Here is a 23,913-nt window from a genome sequence, read left to right as displayed (position 1 = left end):
ATTCCTGTAACCCTGCGGTCAGAGCACTGCATACTTCATTTCAAGCATCTTTTGAAAGCTCATTTGTTTAATGTTGCATTTCCAGCTGCATGTTTGGGGGATTGAATGTTTCTATTAAAGCGGTATGTTTTTAGAATGAATTACATGGACATTCCTATTTTATCGTCGTTCCTTTTCCTTTTCTTTTTTTTTTAAATAATAAGTGTATTGTAAACTGCTTTGTTACTGTAATAATGTAGAGCAGTATATTAAATGTAATAAACTATAAACTATAATGGAACCTGCCATTACAGAATAGGCTTCTACTGTGCATCTTTGGGACACCTCAATGAAGGCACCCACTTGTAGACTTGCCCCCTAAATAGCTATAACATAGATAATATTACTATAATGCAAATTAGTTTAGGTTACCATGGGAAACATAATAATGAGATGCAAACCGTGAAAATGCAAAACGCTTCGGGGTCAATATTCAAAATAATTTAACCGGGCAGTAGAGGCTCCTGCCTGCTTAAATTGCCTGTGCAGGAGGGGAGCAGACTCAGGAGTAATGTCAAGAAGTATTTTTTCACAGAGAGATACAAGGTGGATACAAGGAATGCAGTCCCGCGGGAGGTGATGGGGATGAAAACGGTAATGGAATTCAAACAAGCATGGGATAAACACAAAGGAATCCTGTTTAGAAGGAATGGACATACTAAATCTTAGCGGAGAGTTGGTGGCAGCACTTAACAGCAAAAGATAAATTGGACCCATAAAACATGAATGTTGGCCTTAATGGGATAATCCAAGGGGGGGGGGGGTAGGTCGCCGGCGCTGTAGTCCTCAATCTTACCTACCTGTCCTCAGCTCCGTCCGCCACTGGGCCCCCTGCATTAAAATTGGCAGCGCCTCAGCTCCGTTTGGAAAGGCAGATCACCTCCCTTCGGGCCCTCCCTGTGCCTCGCCCTCGCAGAAACTGGAAGTTACATCAGACGAGGGCAGGACACAGTGAGGGAAGGATGGAGCCGAGGGCAGGCAGGTGAGACCGGGGATTACTGCAGCAGCGGCGGTGGGGGTAGGCGTCGAGGGCATCGGCGAGGGGACATCGGCAGCCCGGCTTAGTCTCTCGGCAGCCCTGTTCCCACCCCCCCCCCTCATAAAGGCAACCCCCATCATAATATAAATCTCCCTAACCCCCTCCCCTGACTGCAGATCTGAAATTTAAGTCCCCCTTCTGACATTAACTGCTCCTATCCCAGCATCACCAACCCCATCCTGACATTACCAGCCCCATCCCTCTCCATCCCTCCCCAGAGGCCCCAAGTGTGGTAATGAGACTGACATATGGCTGCCTCCCCCATATCCCTCCAGGCTTGAGTGCCTCAAGAATCAGCCTGGAGCCACAAGCCCCCCTACCCCACACCTCCTCAACACAGTCCCCAGGCTTTCTAAGCTCTCTAGTGCCTATTAGGAGAGATGCGATACCTAATTGCTCCCACCTCATGGTTGTCAGGATCTAAAATGGCCACCAAGACCTCTAGTGCTAATACCACAATACCACTGCTAGGGGGTCAGGCTTCAATATATGGGAACATTACCCTAAGTTGTCCACATAAGTTATCTGGATAGCCAACTGATATTGCCATCATTTGGATAAGTTCCACCACTGACCGTTTTATTCAGATATTCAGTGTTGGCTACTATCTTGGTAGAAAAGGTAAGGGGGTAAGGGTAATGCACTTGATTTACTGCCTTTCTATGGTACAACGAATGCAGTTTACATATTATAATATACAGGTACTTTGTCTCTGAGAGTAATGGCCAGACAGATGAGAGCTGAACATAAAAGAAACTTTCCAAATGTTTTGTTGGTGTAAAACCTAATTAGTGAAAAGACTGCTCTATGGAATTACAGCAGGAGGAGCCCACCAAAGAAAAGGCAAACAGCCTAAAAGTTAAAAGCAGCAGTTGATTAAGACAGCTATAGCAGTTGACCTTCAGAAGCTAAGGGGGCTGGAGAGAAGTACCACAGAGCGGAGGAAAGGAATAGAGTGAGATTTTCAGAAGTGTGTCCAATCCAAAACTCCCTTTGGTGCCAATAAGTGATCTTTGTGACTTTATGCTGCCAATCAGTGAAGCCTACTAAATTGAATATGCCTGAGTTTCATGTGTCAGCTTATCAGAACTGAGTAAAGCTGCTGTGTTGAAATATTGAGCCAGTACTATGCCAGAAGTATGGATGCTGAGTTTTGTTAATAAAAGCCTTGTTTCAAAGCTTCCAGTTCGAGCCTTTCTTGCCTGTGGTGAAGAAATCCTAGAAAGGGATAGGCAGTCTGGCCCCAACCAGCTCTTCCATTTTTTGTTGTGTCAAAAGGTTCACTGCATACCTTCTATGAGGTGACTATATATAAAATATTGTGACAAGGCTACAGCCCAGAGGTACAAAATAAAACAACAAAATCCTGAACTACGTCTCCCAGAATGCATTGCCCGTCTCAGCAAGGGGAGCCCCAGGGATAGACAAGATGGCTATATACCAACTCTGACCACAAGAGGGAGGGAGAAGGAAGAAGCCCAGTTCCCCTGGCCAGTGTTGCCAGGTGGGCGGTTTTACCGCCCAATTGGGCGGTTTTCCGCGACCCGCCGCGGGAAATTTTTGCCCGCGGCGGGTTGCGGTTTTTTGGGCTGGTTTTTGTGCTTCGGGCGGTTTTTTTCGGCCGCGGGGGGGCGGGGTTAATGACGTTTTTGGGTGGGGTTAATGACGTTTTGGGCGGGGTTAGTGACGTGGGAGGCGGGCCGATGACGTGGGAGGCGGGGCCGATGACGGGGAGGCGGGGTCGATGACGTAAGAGGCGGGGCCGATGACGGGGAGGCGGTGCCGGTGACGTGGGAGGCGGGGCCGGTGACGGCGGGGGCGGGGTTGATGACGGCGGGGGCGGGGGTGATGACGCGGGGGCGGGGGTGTCAGGGGCGGGGTTTGTGTTTGGGCGGTTTTTGGGCTGTTTTTTGGGCTCCAGTGGGCTGGAAAAAAATTTTCCACCTGGCAACCCTGCCCCTGGCTCCGTAATCAATACATAATGCCTCCCACCTGTAGAGGGAAGGGTGGGGTGAGAAGCAGGAGGAAGAGGGGATGTATTGGGTGGAGGAGGGGGTTAAAGAGGGAGCAAGAAGCAGAAGGCAGGATGGAATGGGAGCTGGAGAGCCCTGAGGAAGGTAGCACCTAAAGGGGGAAAGCTATGTGTTTAAAAGTTTTGATTTAAAACCTGTTGTAAGGAAGAAGCCTGTTTTGATTTGAACTGTTTGCTGTGGGGGAAGGGCAGAGGGCTGGAAGAGTCATAAGCCTGGTTCCCCAGCTGCTCCTGTTTGTTGTGTATACGAACGAAGGAATGGTGGGAGCTGGAAACCCTGGTTGGACAGGAGGGAACAATCCTGCTGAAAGGCCAGCACGGCTTGTGATACGTACTTTGAAAATGAAGTATTTTTAAAGGGGACTATGGCAGCCCTCAAGAAAGGGCAGAGACTTTGGATTGCTGGGTGAGGGGCAGCACAACCCTGCCTGGGGCAGTCCTAACCCAGGGCTGGATTGAAGCTTTTGTTTGTAACTTGGAAACAAAATAAAAAGAAAATAATATTTGAAGGTATCTGCTGGTGGAGATTTGTGGGGCTCGGATTAATCCTGGGGAGGAGACTTCCTTCCTCCCCCTACTGGTGCAGCGGTCCCGTTTACAATATATCTATATCTTTATTTATAGCTATCATTTTTGTATGTGTGTATAGATAAATAGATAGATATTGGACTCATATCAGGTTAAAATCCATCTATTTAAGTTTTATTTCACAAATACCTAGTCCATCAACAATTCTTTTCTAATGATAAAGAAGCAGATTTCCTGTTTTTAAACCAAAATAATAAGTACAGGAATTATCTAAATGATCAGTATAGTTTAGGAAAATTTACAATGTGAACTTCACACTAGGCTACAATTTACAAGCATAACCAGAACAGCTCCTTACCTTATTTAGTATTGCTTTCACAATCCCAAGCAGCAACAGGGCAGCTTCTGTGCACAGGCCAACTTTTAAGACCTGATCCTTGTCATGCATCTGCAAAACCCACTGTAGCATCAGATCAAGATTTCCCTGAAACAAAGCAACATTGCTGCCTGTGAGTGATGATATGCTTTTACTTGTGTCTTCTCCAGAGTAAGAGCGAATTTACAAAAGCCAGGTCAATAATCTGGCAAAGCTTACTGCATACAGAAGACTCCAGTATCTCACAGGATAAAAATCAACATAGATTATTCTTTATACTATGATTCATTGGCCAAACTGATGGGATCTTTTACTAAAGATTAGCTCGAATTATCTGCAGTAGGGCCCATTTTATTCCTATGAGCCCTGCTGCAGATAACAAGCTAATCTTTAGTAAAAGATCCCCTGAAGTAGCAAAGGTGATACACTGAAGAAGCTCTAGCCTGACAGTGCATTGTTTTGTGATGATACTAAACTCTGCAACAGGGTGGACACCCTGGAGGGTGTGAATGACATGAGGAAGGAACTAGTGAAGCTAGAGGAATGGACCGATATTTGGCAACTAAGGTTTAATCCCAAAAATCCGAGGGAACGGTACAGTATAGGGGGTGTAGTGCTTCAGTGTGCAAAGGAAGAGCGGAACTTGGGGGTGATTGTGTCTGACGACCTTAAAGCTTTCAAACAGGTAGAAAAAGCGACAGCCAAAGCCAGAAGGATGCTTGGGTGCATAAAGAGAGGAATGACCAGCAGGAAAAAAGGAGGTGATAGTGCTGTTGTATAAGTCTCTGGTGAGGCCTCATTTGGAGTATTGCGTGCAGTTCTGGAGACCGCACCTACGGAAAGATATAAACAGGATGGAGTCGGTCCAGAGGGCGGCTATGAAATTAGTAAGCGGTCTTGAATGCAAAAATTATAGGGACAGGCTTATGAACCTCAACACGTATACGCTGGAAGAGAGGAGATATGATAGAAACGTTTAAATATCTCAAGGGCATTTATGTACAGGAACAGAGCCTTTTTCAAATGAAGGAGAGCTCTGGAATGAGGGGGCATAAGACAACGTTAAGAAGGAATAGGCTTAGGAGTACCCTAAGGAAGTATTATTTCACAGAAAGGGTGGCGGAGGCATGGAATAGCCTCCCGGTGGAGGTGGTGGAGTCGAGGACTGTTCCAGAATTTTAAAAGGCATGGGATAAGCATGTGGTATCGCTTAGGAACAGGAATAATTAGGGGTTACAGAGGATTGGCAGACTGGATGGGTCATGTGGCCTTTATCTGTCATCATGCTTCTATGTTTCTTATTCTTTTCCAAAGTAAACTCATTTACAAGTCAATATGAGAAAGAAAAGAAACACTTACATGGTTGTTGCACTTATCCTGATACATTTTTCAGTAACAATCCAGGACAAAAAAAAAATTGACAATAAGTTGTATTAACTAAATTAACTCTAAATCAGAATAAGTTCTCTTCTGTCTTAGTTGATATGGGCTGGTGGATTGGGAATGGGGAAGAGAAGGGAGGAAAAGGTAAGAGGTGTTTTTTTGTTTGTTTTTTTTTTACTACAACTGCTCTAGTACTGTATGTACTGTCACAGCCTGCTTCCCAAGTGCCCATCAAAACTACCCAGATACATAGACATTGACAAGATCCAGAGAGCTACTGACTTATGGTTTACATAAAAACTGGTGAAGCCATGTTGTAACCTTCATTCCATGAACGGTATCTGGTTTGCCAGTTGAATTGCATTCAAGCCATTTTAGGGGGTGTTGGACGCGCCTGGATAGTTTGCAGACTCGTTATTACCAAAGGGATTATGGTGCACTTGGAATACTATGGTTAATTGTACAATAGATTGGTTAAGTACGTGTTACGGAAGGCCCACCGGGGGTTATAAGAACAGGGACGCCTGGTGTGCATCTTGATTTTGGGTATGCCGATGCAGAAGTTTATGTGTACCAGAGAAGCTGAAAGCTGTGTAAGGCCGGGTAGGGGTGGGGTGAGAGGAGGGGGGGGGGGGAAACTTGGGGAGAAAATGTTCGATGGCTTTGTATCTGTTAATTTCGACATCTGGTATTGGAGTATGTTTATGGTACCATGTCGTGTATTTGTTGTTGTTTGTGTTAACCATCAATAAAAATGATTGAGATTAAAAAAAAAAAAAAAAAAAAACCTGATGGAAAAGGCCTTCTTGGAAAGGGTCAGAGGACCAAAGTCAGTTCCACTATTGGGATGGGACATCCCATAAACAGCAATAACACATTTTGTAACAGACTGAGAAATAATATGGCAATTCATAATATGTGAAAACAATTCTGAGGTTTTCAAACATCTATTATGTGATTAATATGTCAGGTTGTATGTTAAGCTATGAATACACATGCCTGCTTCATCCCATCTCCTAAAAGCAGGGGTAATTGCAAGGTGTATGCTAAAAGGGTAATGGGGGCTAGATGAAAAAGAAGAAACCTCCATCAGTTCAATCAGTCAAGCTACCCATGACTCAGCAATTATTTTCTAGCAAGAAAACTGTTACTTCATATAGTCGTGTATCGCAGGATGACCAGCAGGAAAAAAGAGGTGATAGTGCCCTTGTGCAAGTCTCTGGTGAGGCCCCATTTAGAATACTGTGTGCAATTCTGGAGACCGCACTTATGGAAAGATATAAACAGGATGGAGTCAGTCCAGAGGGCAGCTACAAAACTGGTCAGTGGTCTTGGTCATAAAACATATAGGGACAGGCTCATGAACCTCAACATGTATACGCTGGAAGAAAGGTGGGAGAGAGGGGATATGATAGAGCCGTTTAAATACCTTAGTGGCATTAATGTACAGGAGGTGAGCCTTTTTCAAATGAAGGAAACCTCTGGAATAAGAGGACATAAGATGAAGTTAAGAGGAAATAGGCTTATGACGAATCTGAGGAAACACTCTCACAGAAAGGGTGGTGGATGCGTGGAATGGCCTCCCAATGCAGGTTGTGGAGATGAAGACTGTGTCAGAGTTTAAGAAGGTGTGGGACAGACAAATGGGATCTCTTAGGAAAAGGAGGAGCTAGTGCTTACTGAGGATAGGCAGACTGGATGGGCCATACAGCCCTTATCTGCCATCATGTTTCTATGTTTCTAACCTTCCTGATGTAAAACAAGATGAAAACACCTCTACAGGCCAAAAGAACAATTACATTTGTCACTATCTTGCTTACATTTCTATATGAATTTCTTTTTTGGTTACTCACTCGGCACTCCCCACTTAGCTCATCCAAATGAGTCTGCAGGAACAGCCCCAACACCAGCGGATAAATTTCCAGAATGTGAACATGATGACTCAGCATAATTTGCAGTATCTCAAATCCAGAAATCAACTGGATTCCTTCCTCAACTCTCACAGGATGACATTTTAGGTTGTCTAATAGGAAGAAAAGAAGAACATTTGACAAGATAGCATATTCTGTAAAACCTAATGGTGCTGCATTCTAAAGACTTTGTCCCTACCTTATTTCCTTGTGTAAGATTCAGATGTATAATTAAGGAAAGCACTTAAGAAGCATCTGACAAAGTGGACTCTGGTCCTCGAAAGCTTAGGCCTCAATAAATTAGGTGTCACCTGCTTCTGTCAATTTTGTTACAGCAGACAAACAAGGCAACTCCTTTTAAAGTTTTAATCCTTTAGAGAAAGACATTATTGTTTCAGAAAGAAACAGCTGTTGTCGAGGATTTTATTTAAATATTTGCTAATTGAATATGCAGGACATTTTCTTACCAAACACTTCTAATTAAGTTAGCCACAGATCATAGTTTTATAAGAGGTTGAGTAGGTCTTGAAGGCATGCAGGTGCCTACTTTCAGCCTATATTATAAAGGCATATAGACACTTTCGTGCCTTTATAAAATACTAGAGACAAAGGTACAGAAATTGGGCCTTGTCAAAAGTCACAGACATTTATATCTGCTTGGGAGCAAGTTACTTATAAAGTATCCACATACTTGTATATTTTGTTAATTATGGGCCCTGTTTACTAAGCCGCTTTAGCGTTTTTAGCATGTGCTAATGATTACCGCATGCTAAAGGCTAGAGACACCCTATCGATGTCTCTAATGTTTAGCACGTGCTACAAACGCTAGTGCACCTTAGGAAACAGGGCCCTATGTGTCAGCCATGACTCTGCCCATGAACACACCTACACATGAGGGGGGGGGGGGGAAATCTATAAATAGCACTCAAAAATGAGTGCCACCATTTACAGAATCCTACATAGAGCTGATTCATGCACCCAACTTTGGCCACCAGATTTATACCTCCTGAAACATGGTATAAATGCTGGTGCCCAAGTTAGATGCACGAGGCACTATTCTATAACTTCATGTGCCACTTTCTGGAATGCCCCTGACAAGCCCATGTCCCTCCCTTTGCAACGCCCCCTTTTGGAATACACACTATGGGAGTTATGGCGCCCTGCCGTTTAGAATAGCAAGGCGCCAGATGAGTGCATACATTTTAATGAGTGCCAATCAGCATCAATAATTGGTTGTTAGCACTTATTTACCTTATACAGAATCTAAGGGAGGTTGTCTAATAGTATGCACCATCGTGATACTGCATGTATTTTTATACACATAACCTTGGGCTAATTTTATAAAGACCTTTTACATGTGTAAAAGGTCTTTATGTGTGAAAAATCCTTTATAAGCTTACTCCCAGACTGCATCAATGTTGTTTGGCTAAAAATCAACAATATTTTATTTTTTAAAAATTTAGCTACAGTGCTCACAAAACGTTTGTAAGATGCATGTGTAAAAGTGAGAATAATAAGTTCTTTCTATTAGACCCAGTATTTTCTTAAGCAAATAAAACCAGTATAAGTCAAACAATTCTGTATTTCTGGTGACTATAACTTAAAAAGTATGAACATATATGATTAATTCTGAATCAGTGTGTAAAATAGCACATGAGCCCTTGGTTTCCTTAGCATAATTAATTAGAATCAGATGCTTATATAATTGGATAACAAGTAAACCACCATGCAAAGTAAATCAGCAAGAGTGATTTTGAGCATCATCTCCTATATAAAGATCAACCAGGTTTTCAATTTGATACTATCATGCTATCATCAAAAGAAATATCAAAAAGCCTACGAAAAAGAAGATATTATTTTATTTTATTTGTGACATTTATATCCCACATTATCCCAAACAAGTTTGAGTCCAATGTGCCTTACAATAAACAGTATAGGATATATTACAATGAATAATGCACAAGAAAGTAATTTGTTTTAAGAATCCAATTTTACAATACGGTATCATAAATGTACTGGGATAGCTATGGATGTTTAATATTTAGAAAATCTATTATGAATGAGAAATTGTACATGAAGCAAAGAGAAGGTTAATGGTAAATAGAGTGATAACCAAGCCAAGTAATAATTAGTTGTTTCAGATATGGTTGTTCTTTGTGAGGATTTGTTTGAATAGGAATCTAAACATTTATGGCTCCATCAATGTACAGTATGACAAATATTCTACAAATGGAAAAAGTTGAAGACTATAGTGATTCTACCTAGAAGCCAAGATCACCTTGAGATCAAACTGGAAAATCATCTATGCAGCCAGAAACAACCATAGACTAACATCTAACTACACAGATTTTTCTTGCTGTAGCTGAGGGTTCAAGAGTCAGCACTCAAGAAAAAACTGAATGGGAACAGACAATGTCACTGAATATCAGCACTAACTGACTGTACACTGTCTGGTTACTGCTGGGGTGGTATGTGTGGGGAACTTGGGCTGAACTGATACCTAATATTTTCATGTAACTTCATTGAGTGTCCTCTAGTCTTTGTACTTTTTGAAAGAGTAAAAAACTGATTCACCTTTACCCATACTACACTACTCAGGATTTTGTACCCCTCAATCATATCCCTCCCCCCTCTGCTGTCTCTTTTCCAAGCTGAAGAGCCCTAACCTCTTCAGCCTTTATTCAAGGAGGAGTTTCATCACCTTCCTCATTTGGTCATTCTTCTTTGAACCATTTCTAATTTCACTATATTTGGGGGTGGGGGTGGGGTATGGCAACCAGAATTGAATGCAATACCCAAAGTGAAGTCGCACCTTGGAGCGATACAGAAGCATTATAATATTCTTGGTCTTATTTACCATCTCTTTCCTAATAATTCCTAGCATCCTGTTTGCTTTTTGGGGCAGAAGTTTTAAGTGTACAATGACACCTAGATCTTTTTCTTGGGTGCTGACTTCTAAGGTGGACCTAGCATCAGGTAACTACGATTTAAATTATTCTTCCCAATGTGCATCACTTTGCATTTGTCTACATTAAATTTCATCTGCCCAGTCTTCTCCAGTTCATTATAAATTTACTACTTAGTAGTCCAATCACTGTGTGTCCCCTAGTCCTAGTATTTTTGGAAAGAATAAACAAGCGATTCACATGTACCTGTTTCACTCCACTCAGTATTTTTACAGACCTCTATCATATCTCCCCCTCAGCCATCGCTTCTCCAAGCTGAAGAGGCCTAGCCGCTTTAGCCTCTCCTCATAGGGAAGTCATCCCATCCCTTTGTCATTTTTCTCGCCCTTCTCTGTATCTTTTCTAATTCTGATATATCTTTTTCTGAGATGTGGTGACCAGATTTGCACACAGTATTTGAGGTGCGGTGACATCATGGAGCGATACAAAGGCATTATAATATTCTCATTTTTGTTTTCCATCCCTTTCCTAATAAATCATAACATTCTATTTGCTTTCTTAGATGCCACTGCACACTGAACAGAGGATTTTGATGTATCATGAATGACGACATCAAGATGCTTTTTACTGGGCGATGATTCCTAATATGGAACCTTGCATCATGTACTATAGTTTAGGTTCCTCTTTCTCACATGCATCACTTTGCACTTACTCACATTAAGCGTCATCTGCCATTTGAATGCCCAGTCTCCCAGTCTCGTAAGATCCTCTTGCAAGAAATCCCTAAACCTTAGTAACTCCCAACTATAGAGGAAGCTGTCAACAACAACAGACTAGGCAACACCTAGGATGTAAAGAAGCTCATGATGTCCATTCAAGAGCAATGATGAAGAAGAGGACTCGATATTTGCTCTCATTTGTCCAAAGATCTAGCAGATTCTGATCTGCAATCTTTTCCATGTTAGAGATGTACCAGAGATTAGTAAGCCAGTTCTAAACAGGGGGTTAACCTTCCAGCTTCTAAGCAGTGAAACTTGATATATTCTGTAAGTTGTGCACGTAAGTGGCAGCGCTGCCCATGTCTCTGCCGTGCTCCACCCATGTGAATGCCCCCTTGCAGTTACCTTTTATGCCACAAACTCACACCCTTACAGAACAGTGAACATAAGAATAGCCATACTGGGTCAGGCTAATCGTCCATCTAGCCCAGTATCCTGCTTCCAACAGTGGCCAATCCAGGACACAAGTACCCGGCAGAAACTCAATTAGTAGCACCATTTCATGCTACCAATCCCAGGGCAAGCAGTGACTTCCCCATGTCCATCTCAATAACAGACTATGGACTTTTCCTCCAGGAATTTGTGCAAACCTTTTTTTAAAACTCAGAAATGCTAACTGTGCCATTACCACATCCTCCGGCAACGAGTTCCAGAGCTTAACTATTCCTTGAGTGAAAAAATATTTCCTCCCATTTGTTTTAAAAGTATTTCCATGCAATTTCATTGAGTGTTCCCTGGTCTTTGTAATTTTTGAATGAATGAAAAATCAATTCACCTCCACATCATTCAGGATTTTGTGACCCTCAATCATATCCCCCCTCAGCCATCCCTTTTCCAAGCTAAAGAGCCCTAACGTCTTTAGCCTTTCTTCAAATGGGAGCAGTTCCATCCTCTCTATCATTTTGGTCACTCTTCTTTTTTGAGATACTGCAACCAGAATTGAACACAATACTCAAGGTGAGGTGGCACCATGGAGCGATAAAGAGGCATTATATTATTTTTGGTCTTATTTTGCTTAGTTGATTTGCTGTCACTTATGCACATAAGTGTACACCTACCCACGAAAGTGCTGGTATTATATAGTGCAAGTGGCATGTAAACTCAAACGCCCAGTTAAAGAATTGCTTGCTCTTTAGTTCATAGCCCAATTTTACTTTGTAATTTAAAGAATCATCAGACAGACACATTCCTGAACAAACTGTACATTCATGGTATTGTGCTGACCAATTTATATATCAATCATCATTTCACATCCAATTGCTGACATACCCATTATAATATCCAGTCCTGCCTTGCTGTTTTCTATCCAGTATCCTGCTGGCAGCCATTCTTTGAACTTGACCATTATGGTGGGATTGTTGAGGAATCTCACCAGTAACTTCATCCCAAGTATTACTGTATCAGGGTGCAAATGACCTTGAATAAACAGCAGAAACCAGTCGCATCCTAAGGCCATAAACATGTCTTCTTGTTTCCTGTGCAAAACAGTAAAATATATCTAAAAGGTTATTTTGGCTTAGCAGGGTTAGTAATTCTGCAGCTGTTTGATATATTTCAAAGCCTGTAGAAGAGAAAAAGTCCTGCTCTCATAGTGTTATCTGCTGATTGAATTAATGGCAATAACAAAGACAGCTACCAAACAGATACATTTTACTCTATTGGGGTAAAATACCATGATGTTGGTAAAAGTAAATAAATAAATAAATAGTCTTAGTACATGATTTACCAGGCACTGGTACCTGAGTACTGCAGTTTATTAACTTGCATGTAAAGATTTTGCTACATTACTACAGCCATGAACATTTTATGTTTCCAGGCAGAGCAATGCATGATGGTGGACTCTCATCTTATGCTCATCATCACTAGCTGTGCTAGCAACTGCTGGTGCAGTAATGCCGACAAAGACCATTCAGTTTGAATGGGCTCCGTTTGAGTGGCAGCCACTAGCGTGGCTTGATAAAAGGGGGCCTTAAAGAGGTTAAATAGTTTTTCTTATAAAATGAAAGCCAACCTACTGCAATTAGGGCTTCCCTGCTTGCCTAATAGTCTTAATAGTGGCTACAAGTCCTCCTTCTGTACTACTCAGAGACATAGATGGGGGGAGAGAGTGCAAGGGGAGTGGGTGTTCCCCCAATGGATTTTGAATTAAATGGCGCCTATGTGGATTGTCCTTTCAGCCTCACATTGGCGTCTATTTTACAAACAGTCTGCTCCCCTTGATGACAAAACCTGGCTACGTTTCTGGTACTATCCACCCCTCCCCCCCCACCATGAGTCAATATAGAAACCTAAATAGGCTTCTAAAGGGCAGTCCTTTCCCTGTATTAGTCCCCTTTCTAGAGCCCCCGTGGCACTCCTCTCTTGACACCTTTGATGTCTACCTTCAACTGATGTTTCAGTGGGGTGGGATAGGGTGGAGGGGGGGGAGGAAGTTCAGATCTCCAGGTTCTCTGTGCTACCAAATGGCTCACCAGAGCTTTGAAAGTAGATTTCAGACAAGTTGTTCAAGATCACAGTATTACCATAATAACCATGTGCATTATAAAACAAACATATCTAAAAGCAACACCTGATTTTCAGTAGCGGCCATTGGTAAAACTAGCTTTAAAGCAAAGCAGTGCTCACAGATCTTCCCAGTAAAAATGATAAACATACTGTACATGCAGGTGATTGTGTCCACTTGTATTTAGTGGATGAATTTGTAGAGATAGACTTTGAAAAGTTTAAAAGTGGTTGCCCTATCTGCCACAAATTTTATACCATAATCAACATTTCAGTTCCAAAGTCAGATGGGGTTACGTATGATTGGATTGTTGGTTTTAAGCAAGCAGAAATATAATGTCTTCTTGAGCTTAATAAATGATAGTGCTTTGAAATACAGTACAGAAGTAATAAATATTAATAAAACAGTTTTAAAAATATGAAAATGACTAAAAAACACAAACTAGGATCATAAGGAACCTTTAGCAAAAGTCCCCCTAAGTTACTTAGCAGTATATTTAAAACAAGCTAGAGAAAATATTTTTTCAGTCATAATTAAGCTTTGGAATTCATTATTGAAGGATGTGGTAAAAGCAGTTAGAAGCAGTTAGTGTAGCTGGAATTAAAAAGAGCTGGAGAAGTTCATGTTATTAAGATAGACTTGGGGAAACAAGCAACATAGAACTGATCTACTTTTCGAAATCCTACTAGATACTTGTGACCTGGATTGGCCACTGTTGGCTTGATGGAGCTTTAGTCTGACCCAGTATAGCAGTACTTAGGTATCCAAAGTTTTTAAGAAAGAGTTCCTTCCTTTTACAATCTTGATTAGTGCATGTTATCTGCCACAGGGCCCATTTTATTCCTATGGGCCCTGCTGCAGGTAACTTGATAATCTTTAGTAAAAGACCCACTTAGTAGCATCTGTGATCTTGTTTTTTCCAAAAAGATCTCACCCTGCTTGAGATGTATCTGCATATGCTTTTACAACAGCATACTAAGTAGAAAAGTTTGTTAAGATACTGTAGAGGTATTTATTATCAACTAAAAGCAACAACAAAAATCCACAGCATGGATCATTAAAAAAATCTTCACACTATACTTACTCTAAAGACAGATGAACTTTGTCTGAACATATTAAATCTAGCAACATCTTCAATAACTGGTTTCGTAACCAGATTGTCCTTCCAGATGTTTGGCTTAGGGCTACAAAATTAGAAGGAAATAACAAAAGTGCAGGCATAAATCTAGAGTCAATAAACAACCTTAATCACACAAAACCTTCAATCAGAACTTGTTTTCAAAAGCCATATGCATAAAATGTGGATGTAAGTATTTTATTTATTTATATTTTGCTCAGACATTTTTCAGTAGTAGCTCATGGTGAGTTACATTCAGGTACAGTAGGTAGTTCCTTGTCTCAGGAGGGCTCACAATCTAACCCCACTGTTTACTAAAGCTTAGCTTGAGTTACCTGCAGGCAATGGAAGGTTAAGTGATTTGCCCAAGATCACAAGGTGCACCAGTGAGAATTGAACCAGTTACCTCTGGATAGCAAGACTAGTGCTTTAAACACTAGGCCACTCCTCCACTCGTATGTATTTAAGGAAACTTTAAACTTGGAAAAAAATATATACTATTAAGATGCTGTGAAGGGGGAAAAAAGGAGAACAACTAAGAATTCTGAAGAGTGAAGACGGCATACTGTTCCCATTAAATCAATGCATACACTACATTTGGAAGCAAACCTTAAGGTGGTAATTCTATGACTGGACACCTCCATTAGAGGCAAACCGAATTTCAGTTTTGGGTTAGGCTACAGGGCTGAAACCGGCCTAAAATCCCTTTAATGCCTGGTTCGAATTCAGCTGAAAGATTATTTTAATTTTCAGCCACGTTTTCAGTTTCAGCCAAAAATGACCATCCCTCTGATATTCAAACAGCACCTAGCCGGTTAAATGGTACTTAGCCAGCTAAGCGCTAATATTCAGCGCAAGATAGCCGACCATCTTAGCTGAATATTAGTGCTTAGTGGCCAACTGGATGCCTGACTATGTCACGTGACATAGCTGGTCAGCGCCGATATTCCGCATCTAGCTGTCTATATTTGGCAGACAAATATGGCTGTGTCAATAGGTGGAATATCCTTGACCTGTTCTAACAACCAGATAGCGCTGAATATTGGCTTGACCGGTTAAATTCAAACCAGCCAAAAATAAACAGGATATTCAATGCTGGACACTGGAAATAGCCCAGTATTGAATATCCAGGGTCAGCACAGACCATGGGAGTTAGCTAGGCTAACCCATGTGGGTTTGAATATTGAGCTACATGTGTTTTCGGTGAAAGCCAAAAATTTGTGCTTTGTCCCATTTGTCTCCCTCCCTCCTGTCAAGAGCCCCCCCCCCCCCTTCCACCTGGGCCTATCTTACAATCCCTGGTGGTCTAGGAGTGTAGTTGGGGCAGGAGCAGTGCCCAGCTACTCCTGCCCATTCAGGCTCTTCTTGCAAAATGAATGACAAGGTTGGGGCATCGCTCCTGTGGTCTAGTGATGTAGTCCTCGTGGATTCTGTATTCTTTTTTTGTACTGCAGTTATGATCTTCCTCAATAGTTTCTATGGTAAATAGAGTGCTCCAAAGAAATGCCTTTGATACAAAATTTTAGTAGGGATTTAAGTCTATAAATTTGGAATGATAAACTCCTTAGGAATTTGCATCTCTGCAGTTATGACATCAGCTGTCACTCTGAGTGTAGTGCAAAGTCAGCCACTGTAAAAGCACCATGACTTTTTGTTTCAGTTTTCATTAGCTGCGATCCATATATGTGGAAGCTATTTTACTTGGAGGTAAAATAGTCTTTCATTATTTAAATGATTTTATTCTGACTTGGACACTGTGGGTTTAGCAGAAGCATGCAGACTGGAAGCTCTGACAAACCCCAGCGGCCCTCACTGGTCCACATTCTCATAATTCAAGTTTTTGGCCGAAACCTGGTGATGAGTTTCAGCTATATTTTCAGTTTTGGCTGAAAACTTTCATAAAGTTTCGGTTTCAGCTGAAACTGAAAAAAGCAGTTTTGATCTAACCCTTAGATACCCCAAGGTCATGTAGTAGGATCCTCTTTTATAATGAACCTGGGTGCAAAAGTGTAACCCAGTATCAGCACACTCAAACTATATGTGCCCGCACTTACACAAACCATAGAGCTGGTTCAGTGCAGGCGTATAGATGTTGCAGTGATGCACATAACTTATAGTATTCTGTAAGTTGCTGGGTAAGTGGGAGGCACACCTATTTTCTGCCCATCTTCCTTCTCTGTGTAAACTCCCCTTGCAAATGCCCACAGTCAGTTAGGTGGGTATTTACAGAATAACACTTAGGCAGAATACTGAGATGTACATGCAAACATGTGCAGATATTCATCTATATGTCAGCATGTATGCATGTACATTTCAGTACAGAGGAAGTGGTAATGGCGGTTAGCGTATCTGGATTTAAAAAAGGTTTAGACATGTGCCTGGAGGAAAAGTCCATAGTCTACTATTGAAATAGATGTGGGGAAGCCACTGCTTGCCCTGGGATTGGTAGTATGAAATGTTGCTTCTATTTAGGCTTCTGCCAGGTACTTCTGACCTGGATTGGTCACTGTTGGAAACAGGATACTGGGCTAGATGGACTATTGGTCTGATCCAATATGGTTATTCTTATGTTCTTAAATTCTGTAAATTTAAGTATGTAACACACGTGGCCAGTTTATAGAATTGTTCTTTAAATAAACATCACTTTGGGTATAAATCCAACATGTACAATAACTTGCTGATTCTGGAGTAAGTATAATTTTTTTTTTTTTTTTTGTGCAACGAAAATGTGCTTGTCTTCCAAACTGCCAAGTCTGCATTTTCCTCTCTGAAATGCCACAAGCTGCTCGGACTATCTGTTACGCTACTAGTAAATTTAATTTAGCTATTAGCAGCTGCTGGGGTAAACAGCAGGATGCCACAGTTAGCCACAGACTGCAGTTTAATACTGCTGATACTGTATACAAATATTCATTAGCTTAATAAGCTGTATTTGTGATCGGCAAGCATGTTGCCTTCTATCTACGTGCAATCATTATTTACACTTATTGAAATTTCCTGAGTTTGAAATGAGGATCAACACAGTTTTGAATGCACTTAACCAATGAATTCATTTCAGGTTTGTTTGTGCTAATTAAAAATTAGGAGTGCATTATGAAACATGAAGGCCCATTTTATACAGAATATTCTACATCTATGTTGATGATGTGCAACTACTCATACCCATTGAACCAGATCTACCCACAGCTCTAAGTAAACTGTCTGACTGACTAACCAGAACTCAGGTATGGGCAAACAACAACAAACTGCCTGAACCCAAGCAAAACAGAGATTCTTTTGGTACCTAACATACGTGGACAAATACCTGACTTCAAAATACCTTTTGGGAAGTATCAGCTGCCCCTAAAATCACAGGTCAGGAATCTTGGGATACTGCTAAACTCATCACTCACTCTGATCCCACAAATTCAAACAACCTTTAAAAATTGTCTCTATCACCTATGGTAGCTATGAAATTTCTCTCCATATATTGGGAAGACAAGTCTGACCACAGTGGTCCATGCCATGATAACATCACGACTAGACTACTGTAATGCCCTTTACACTGGTCAAACCAAAAATAGGTTGCATCAACTCCAACTAATTCAAAATGCTGCCGCATGACTGTTAGAAGGCTGTAACGGAGTGAAATCACATCACACCCTTCCTGCAAAAACTATACTGGCTACCAGTACCTTACAGGGCTAATTTTAAAACTCTGTGTTTGATTTTCAAGGACCTTAGACAAAATGGGCCAGAGTACATAAAGAATAAGTTACCCTTTGCACACCTTTGAGACCTCTAAGATTTTCTCAAGGACCATCGATATCTGTTCCCTCATCAAATGAAATTGTACGATGTGATACCCGCCAGCTAGCCTTCTCAGGAGTAGCCCCCATGCTCTGGAATTTACTCCCAGAGGCGTTACGTATAACTCAAAACTACCTCTACTTTTCTCCCAAGCCTTTAATAGATAGGGTGACTGACTACCCATTCTGCACCTAGACTAGCTTGCTACACATACTGTAATTTAGACCACTTCCTTATATCTTGATTAACTGTACAAAGAACTTGCCTTTAGTTTAGCCACCCATTTATTTAATCCCAACTGACTCTATACCACGCATCTTGTCCCCATCTATATATCTGCATTTGGCTCCTCAGCTATATGGTAAGCCATATTATAGAAAAGTATTAGTATCATAACAATGTTATTTGAATGTTCTAATTGTATGTTTATTAGATATCACTATTATGTTGACATCGTATTATATCTATGTTATTTGAATTTCAGTGCTGTTAAATGTATATATTTTTTATTCTGTTTCATGGTAGTCTTTTTATTAGGTTTCAATTTGCTGTTTTCAAATTTTCCACTGTCATTCCATTTATGCTTATACTTGTACATTTTTACTATTGTTATTCTGTTAACAAAATTGTAAGTTTGATGTTAAACTCTACCTATTGTACACTGCCTTGGGTGAATCTCTTCATAAAGGCGGTTAATAAATCCAAATAAAATAAATATTGAGCTTGAAATTGAGATGTCCAGGTTATCTGGTGGTATTTTACATAAGGTTCTGCCAAGTGCAGAACCATTTGCAAAATCTGCATAAAAACGTGCAAAAGTGCACATGTATTTGCCAGCACACACACACATTTGTTTTACAAATCTACACATGGAACAATTAGTGGCACAAACTCAGCAGCTTCCATGTGCAAGGACTGGCATTTCCACATTGAAGCACCAGCAATTTCACGTGGATGCAGTGATTTCTCAACTTCCATGTGCAAGTGGTGCTGCTTTCACGTGTAGCCATCACATTTTACAAACCTATACATATAAGCACTACCCAATTAAGTAGTGAGACACAATTCCCACTCTTCCTCCATTATGGAGGCAGAAATAATAGGGGATTAAGGAGAGTTACACCCTCAATCCCTTCATGCAAACTCTGGCTTAAACCAGAATATTTTTGGCATCTGTGCATTGTCTTTGAGCTGGTGCAAAACCCAACAGGGAAATTGTTTCCCCATATACATGTATTCCCAAGCCACATCCCCACAACACTCCCTTGAAATCTCTGTGTGGTGTGTATCTCCACACTAAATAGCAGCTTTCGGAAATCACTATTTACACATTTATGCAATCTACACATATCAATGCTACTATTTGCACACTTCGATGCTTCTAAAATGACCACGCTATACTGTGATTAGCAAAGATAGATAATCTAATGTGCAGGTGCTAGTGTGGAACACCGCATCTGCAATATTTTAAACGACCAGCTTATGACTTCCAGAAGCTGGTGGCAGACCTATCAAATTCCAGCAAGAATGTTCACCAGGTCAGTGGCTGATAATTAACAGAGAAGGAGAAAGAGAGAATCAAGAAAAGAATTTACCTTCATTTGATAAATTTGATACTCTTTCCAAACAAATCTGGTTCTCTTTCACAGAAGGCGGTTTCAAAGTATAGACAAGAAATAATCCAACTCTTTGAGAAACAGAGAAAACTTGATGATAACATGTTGCTATTACCAATTTAGACTACCTATTCTATTAACTTTCTTTCCCAAAGTCTTCAATACCCCCCATCTACCATCTTCTTTTATTCTTCTTATGGATGTACGTTTGGTACTTTGACAGTGATAATCAAACCCAATTAATAGATGTTAGTACTTACAAAGGGATCCTTTTACTAAGCTGCAGCAGAAACTGATCTTAGTGTGCCCTTATGCAGGTTTTTCCCACACGCTAAGGCCATTTTTACCGCTGAAAGAAAATAGATGATTTTCAATTTTCCCTATTAATGGTCATGCGCTAATGTTGCCATTAGTGCACCACCATTCCAAATGTTTTATTGTTCAAGTTGGAAAAGTTTTGTACAAATAAAAGCTTTAAAAAGAAATTAGTGCGTGAGTACTTATCGACGCTTGTTTTGAAGGCGGTAAGCGCTCACACGCTAACCTGTGCTAATCAGTTAATACACAGTAATACAGCTATGCTGATTAGCTCAGACATGCCCACTCTCTGCCCCTGACACACCCCCTCCATGAAAAATTTTAAATATTTTTTAGCGTGTGGTTTGTGTGCACAGATTAGGAATTTACCATAGGTCGATTGAGCGCATCCTACGGTAAACCCTTTTAAGCTGTGATAACCACCCGCTAGTGCTTACCACAGCTAGTAAAAGAACCTCAAAGAATGCAATAAAAGAACTACTTTTATATATATTTCATTGGTACATATTCTTCACCTTTAATTGTATAGAAATAAATATTTTAAAAAGCTGGATTTAAAATTTTTAGGGTTAATTTCTAGTTAGCCCATCAACAAAGTTACCACAAAAATTCAAAACAACGCTCAAAGCATGGCTGTATCAGCAAACATTTAATTCTGCATAAGGCCTTACCGTTTCCTTCCCGGTTCTTACAATATCCCCTTCTTTCCTCTTTCCCCTGCCTTTTACTGTATGTGAGATTGCTTCTTGAATGATTGGTAACACTGTCTTGTCGATTTTTGTAGTTCTTTTCTGTTTTCTTTGTTTTTAGAATTGTACACCCGCTGTGATCTGTGAGTTAGTTAATGGCGGTATAGCAAACCCAAATGAAATATAAACTATAACTAGAAAAATCAAAATGAACTGACAGATTGGGGAACCCAGAAGAGACAGGAGAGGGGCAGATAGGGGCAGGGGGATTCTTAAATCATTTATGCTATTGAGGGGAGAGAGTGAAGCCATGGACCCAATCTAACATTTTATATTGTCTTCTAATTGTTCCTAGTCATTTAGAGGTCCTTTTACTAAACTGTGGTAAAAAGTGGCCTAAGCGCACCCTTTCCTATTTTTTGAATTAATGGCTATGCACTAATTTTGACATTAGTGCACAGCCATTAAAAATATTAGGGGCCCTTTTACTAAGCTGTGGTAAAAAGGACCCTGCGCTTGGGGTCTACTGTCTCTCTCTCTGTCCTGGGCACTTCTCTGTGTCCAGGGCACTACGTCTCCCTCTTTCTTTCTCTGTGCAGCAGAGCACAGGCCTTTGTTTCTTCTTTTTCTTTCTCTGCACACCTCCATCTTTAGCCCTGTACCAGTTACCTGTACTAAGTGCTGTGAGCCAAAGCATATATGCAAATATAATATACTTTATATATCCAAATCTGTGTGGATTACGTATTCTTTGGGAACCCACTGCCTCTGTGAAGTGGACCCCGGGACCAACCCTAGACAACGATAGCTGACTTTGCCACACTCTGAGGCCCTTTTTACCACAGCGGGTAAAAAGTCTAAAAAAAGAAATGGCCACTCGGTGAGATTGAACTTACCATGTGGCCATGCGGAGGGGAGCACTTACCGCACTTACTAAATGAGGTTGTGGTAAGGGCTCCCGGCGCTAACCCGTCACTAACGCTGGGTAACCCTCTGTGGAAATATTTTTCAAATATTTCCACTAACACTGGAAATACCACGTGCTGGTGGTGGGACTACCGCCGGCACCTGCACTGGGCCAGTGGTAGCTCTGGATTGCTGAGCGCTAAGCCCGAGTTGGGCTTACTGCCACTTTGTAAAAGGGTCCCTTAGTACATGAGTACTTACCGACACCTATTTTTGTAGGCAGTAAGGGCTCACACGCTAATTCTGTGCTAATCAGTTAGCACATGGTAATGCAGATGTGGTAACTGATTAGTGTAGAAACATCTAATCTCTGCCCCCCCCCCAGACATTCCCCCCTCCCAGAAAAATGTTTGAAATATTTTTAGCATGTGGTTGCTCGTGCAGATCCAAAACTTACCGCAGAACACCTGAGTGCATCCTGCAGAAATCTAGTGCTTACCACAGCTTAGCAGTTTACACACTAGCGTTTACCACAGCTAAGTAAAAGGATCCCTTCATTTCTTTTGTTTTGATTATAAAACAAAATGAAACTAGTAAGATGCAAAACTGAAACAAATAAGAAAACTGAAATGAAAAATGTGCAGTAACTGCCCCCAATGAAAATATTCTTACCTAAGAATATCCTGGATGTTGAAATAGCCCTTCAACAAATGGATAAATACTTTGCATATGATGTCGACCTTTGACTGGGGTAAACTGGGTTCATTCAGAAGAAAGAGAAGCTTTGGTACTACTTGCATCTGGTGTGCCAGTTCAGCATTTAAACATCCATGCCTGTTGAAAAAGGAAGAAAAATATTAAAAGCCTGTAATATAGTAGATGACGGTAGATAAACACCAGTATGGTCCATCCAGTCTGCCCAACAAGATAAACTGATTGTATGTGATACTTTATATGTATACCTGACCTTGATTTGTCCTTGCCATTTTCAGGGCACAGACCGTAGAAGCACAGACCGTAGAAGTCTGCCCAGCACTGGTTTTGCTTCCCAATTATCAATGTTGCCACCCAATCTCTGCTAAGCTTCTGTGGATCCATTCCTTCTAAACAGGATTCCTTTGGGTTTATGCCACTTATTTTTGAATTCCGTTACCGTTTTCATCTCCATTACCTCCTGCGGGAGGGCACTGTAAGTACCTACCACCCTCTCTATGAAAAAAAATACTTCCTGACATTTTTCCTGAGTCTGCCCCCCTTCAACCTCAATTCATGTCTTCTAGTTCTACCACTTTCCCGTCTCCGGAAGGTTTGTTTGTGGATTAATACCTTTCAAATATTTGAACGTCTGTGTTCACTTTAACTTCTGTCATGCCATAAACAACTTATCAAAATGGTGTCAGTTACAAATCTAATACATATTAGTCAACGCGAGTGGAAACATTCTTTGCCACACTTTTTCTTCTCAAATTTATCCTATTCAACTAGATTCTTGAATTTGAAAGCACAGAGTTGAATCTAAGTATGACAGCCAGAAGCATTTGTGAGAGTTTTGTGTTTGTCAACAGATGGAGACAGAGGCAGCCTGACCATGAGGACAGCAGGGCAGTGCCTGAGAGCCCACAGCAGTAGGGGGCCCACTCTCCCCTAGCTTCCATATAGCTTAATCAATTTTGATAGGTGAATAGGGGCCCAGATCACTGCCAATCTGCCCCTGCATATTTTCAGCCTTTCTACAGATACAATCAAGTCATTTAGCCTGCTAAACAAGATTTTATACATATAATACAGAACTGACACTGGAAAGGAGCAAAAGAGCAATGACAGTGCAAACACTTCTCCATTTACCCCTGGACTCTGTAAATGGTGACTAAAGTTGCAACTCAGTGTTAATTGGCCTTAATTAGGATTTATGTGAAGATCACATTCTTTAATGACCCGCGCATAAATCCTAACGTTTGTAAATGTAGGGAGTGTGGCTAGGGG

At 41.0% G+C, this 23,913-nt stretch overlaps 1 protein-coding gene across 1 annotated transcript in view; it reads right to left on the bottom strand.

The window, feature by feature from the left end:
- Nucleotides 1-23,913, bottom strand: part of WDFY4 (WDFY family member 4) — a 593,767-nt gene that overhangs the window by 346,584 nt on the left and 223,270 nt on the right. The window contains exons 27-32 of the mRNA XM_030203170.1: nucleotides 22,603-22,764; nucleotides 19,997-20,088; nucleotides 14,580-14,679; nucleotides 12,262-12,467; nucleotides 7,251-7,420; nucleotides 3,997-4,122 (exon numbers count right to left, since the gene is read on the bottom strand). Coding sequence (XP_030059030.1) covers nucleotides 3,997-4,122; nucleotides 7,251-7,420; nucleotides 12,262-12,467; nucleotides 14,580-14,679; nucleotides 19,997-20,088; nucleotides 22,603-22,764 — 856 coding nt within the window. The remainder of the gene's footprint in view (nucleotides 1-3,996; nucleotides 4,123-7,250; nucleotides 7,421-12,261; nucleotides 12,468-14,579; nucleotides 14,680-19,996; nucleotides 20,089-22,602; nucleotides 22,765-23,913) is intronic.

This window comes from Microcaecilia unicolor, chromosome 5 (genome assembly GCF_901765095.1).
Source record: "Microcaecilia unicolor chromosome 5, aMicUni1.1, whole genome shotgun sequence".
Classification (NCBI taxonomy): domain Eukaryota; kingdom Metazoa; phylum Chordata; class Amphibia; order Gymnophiona; family Siphonopidae; genus Microcaecilia; species Microcaecilia unicolor.
This window is presented reverse-complemented; position numbering and strand designations above follow the sequence as displayed.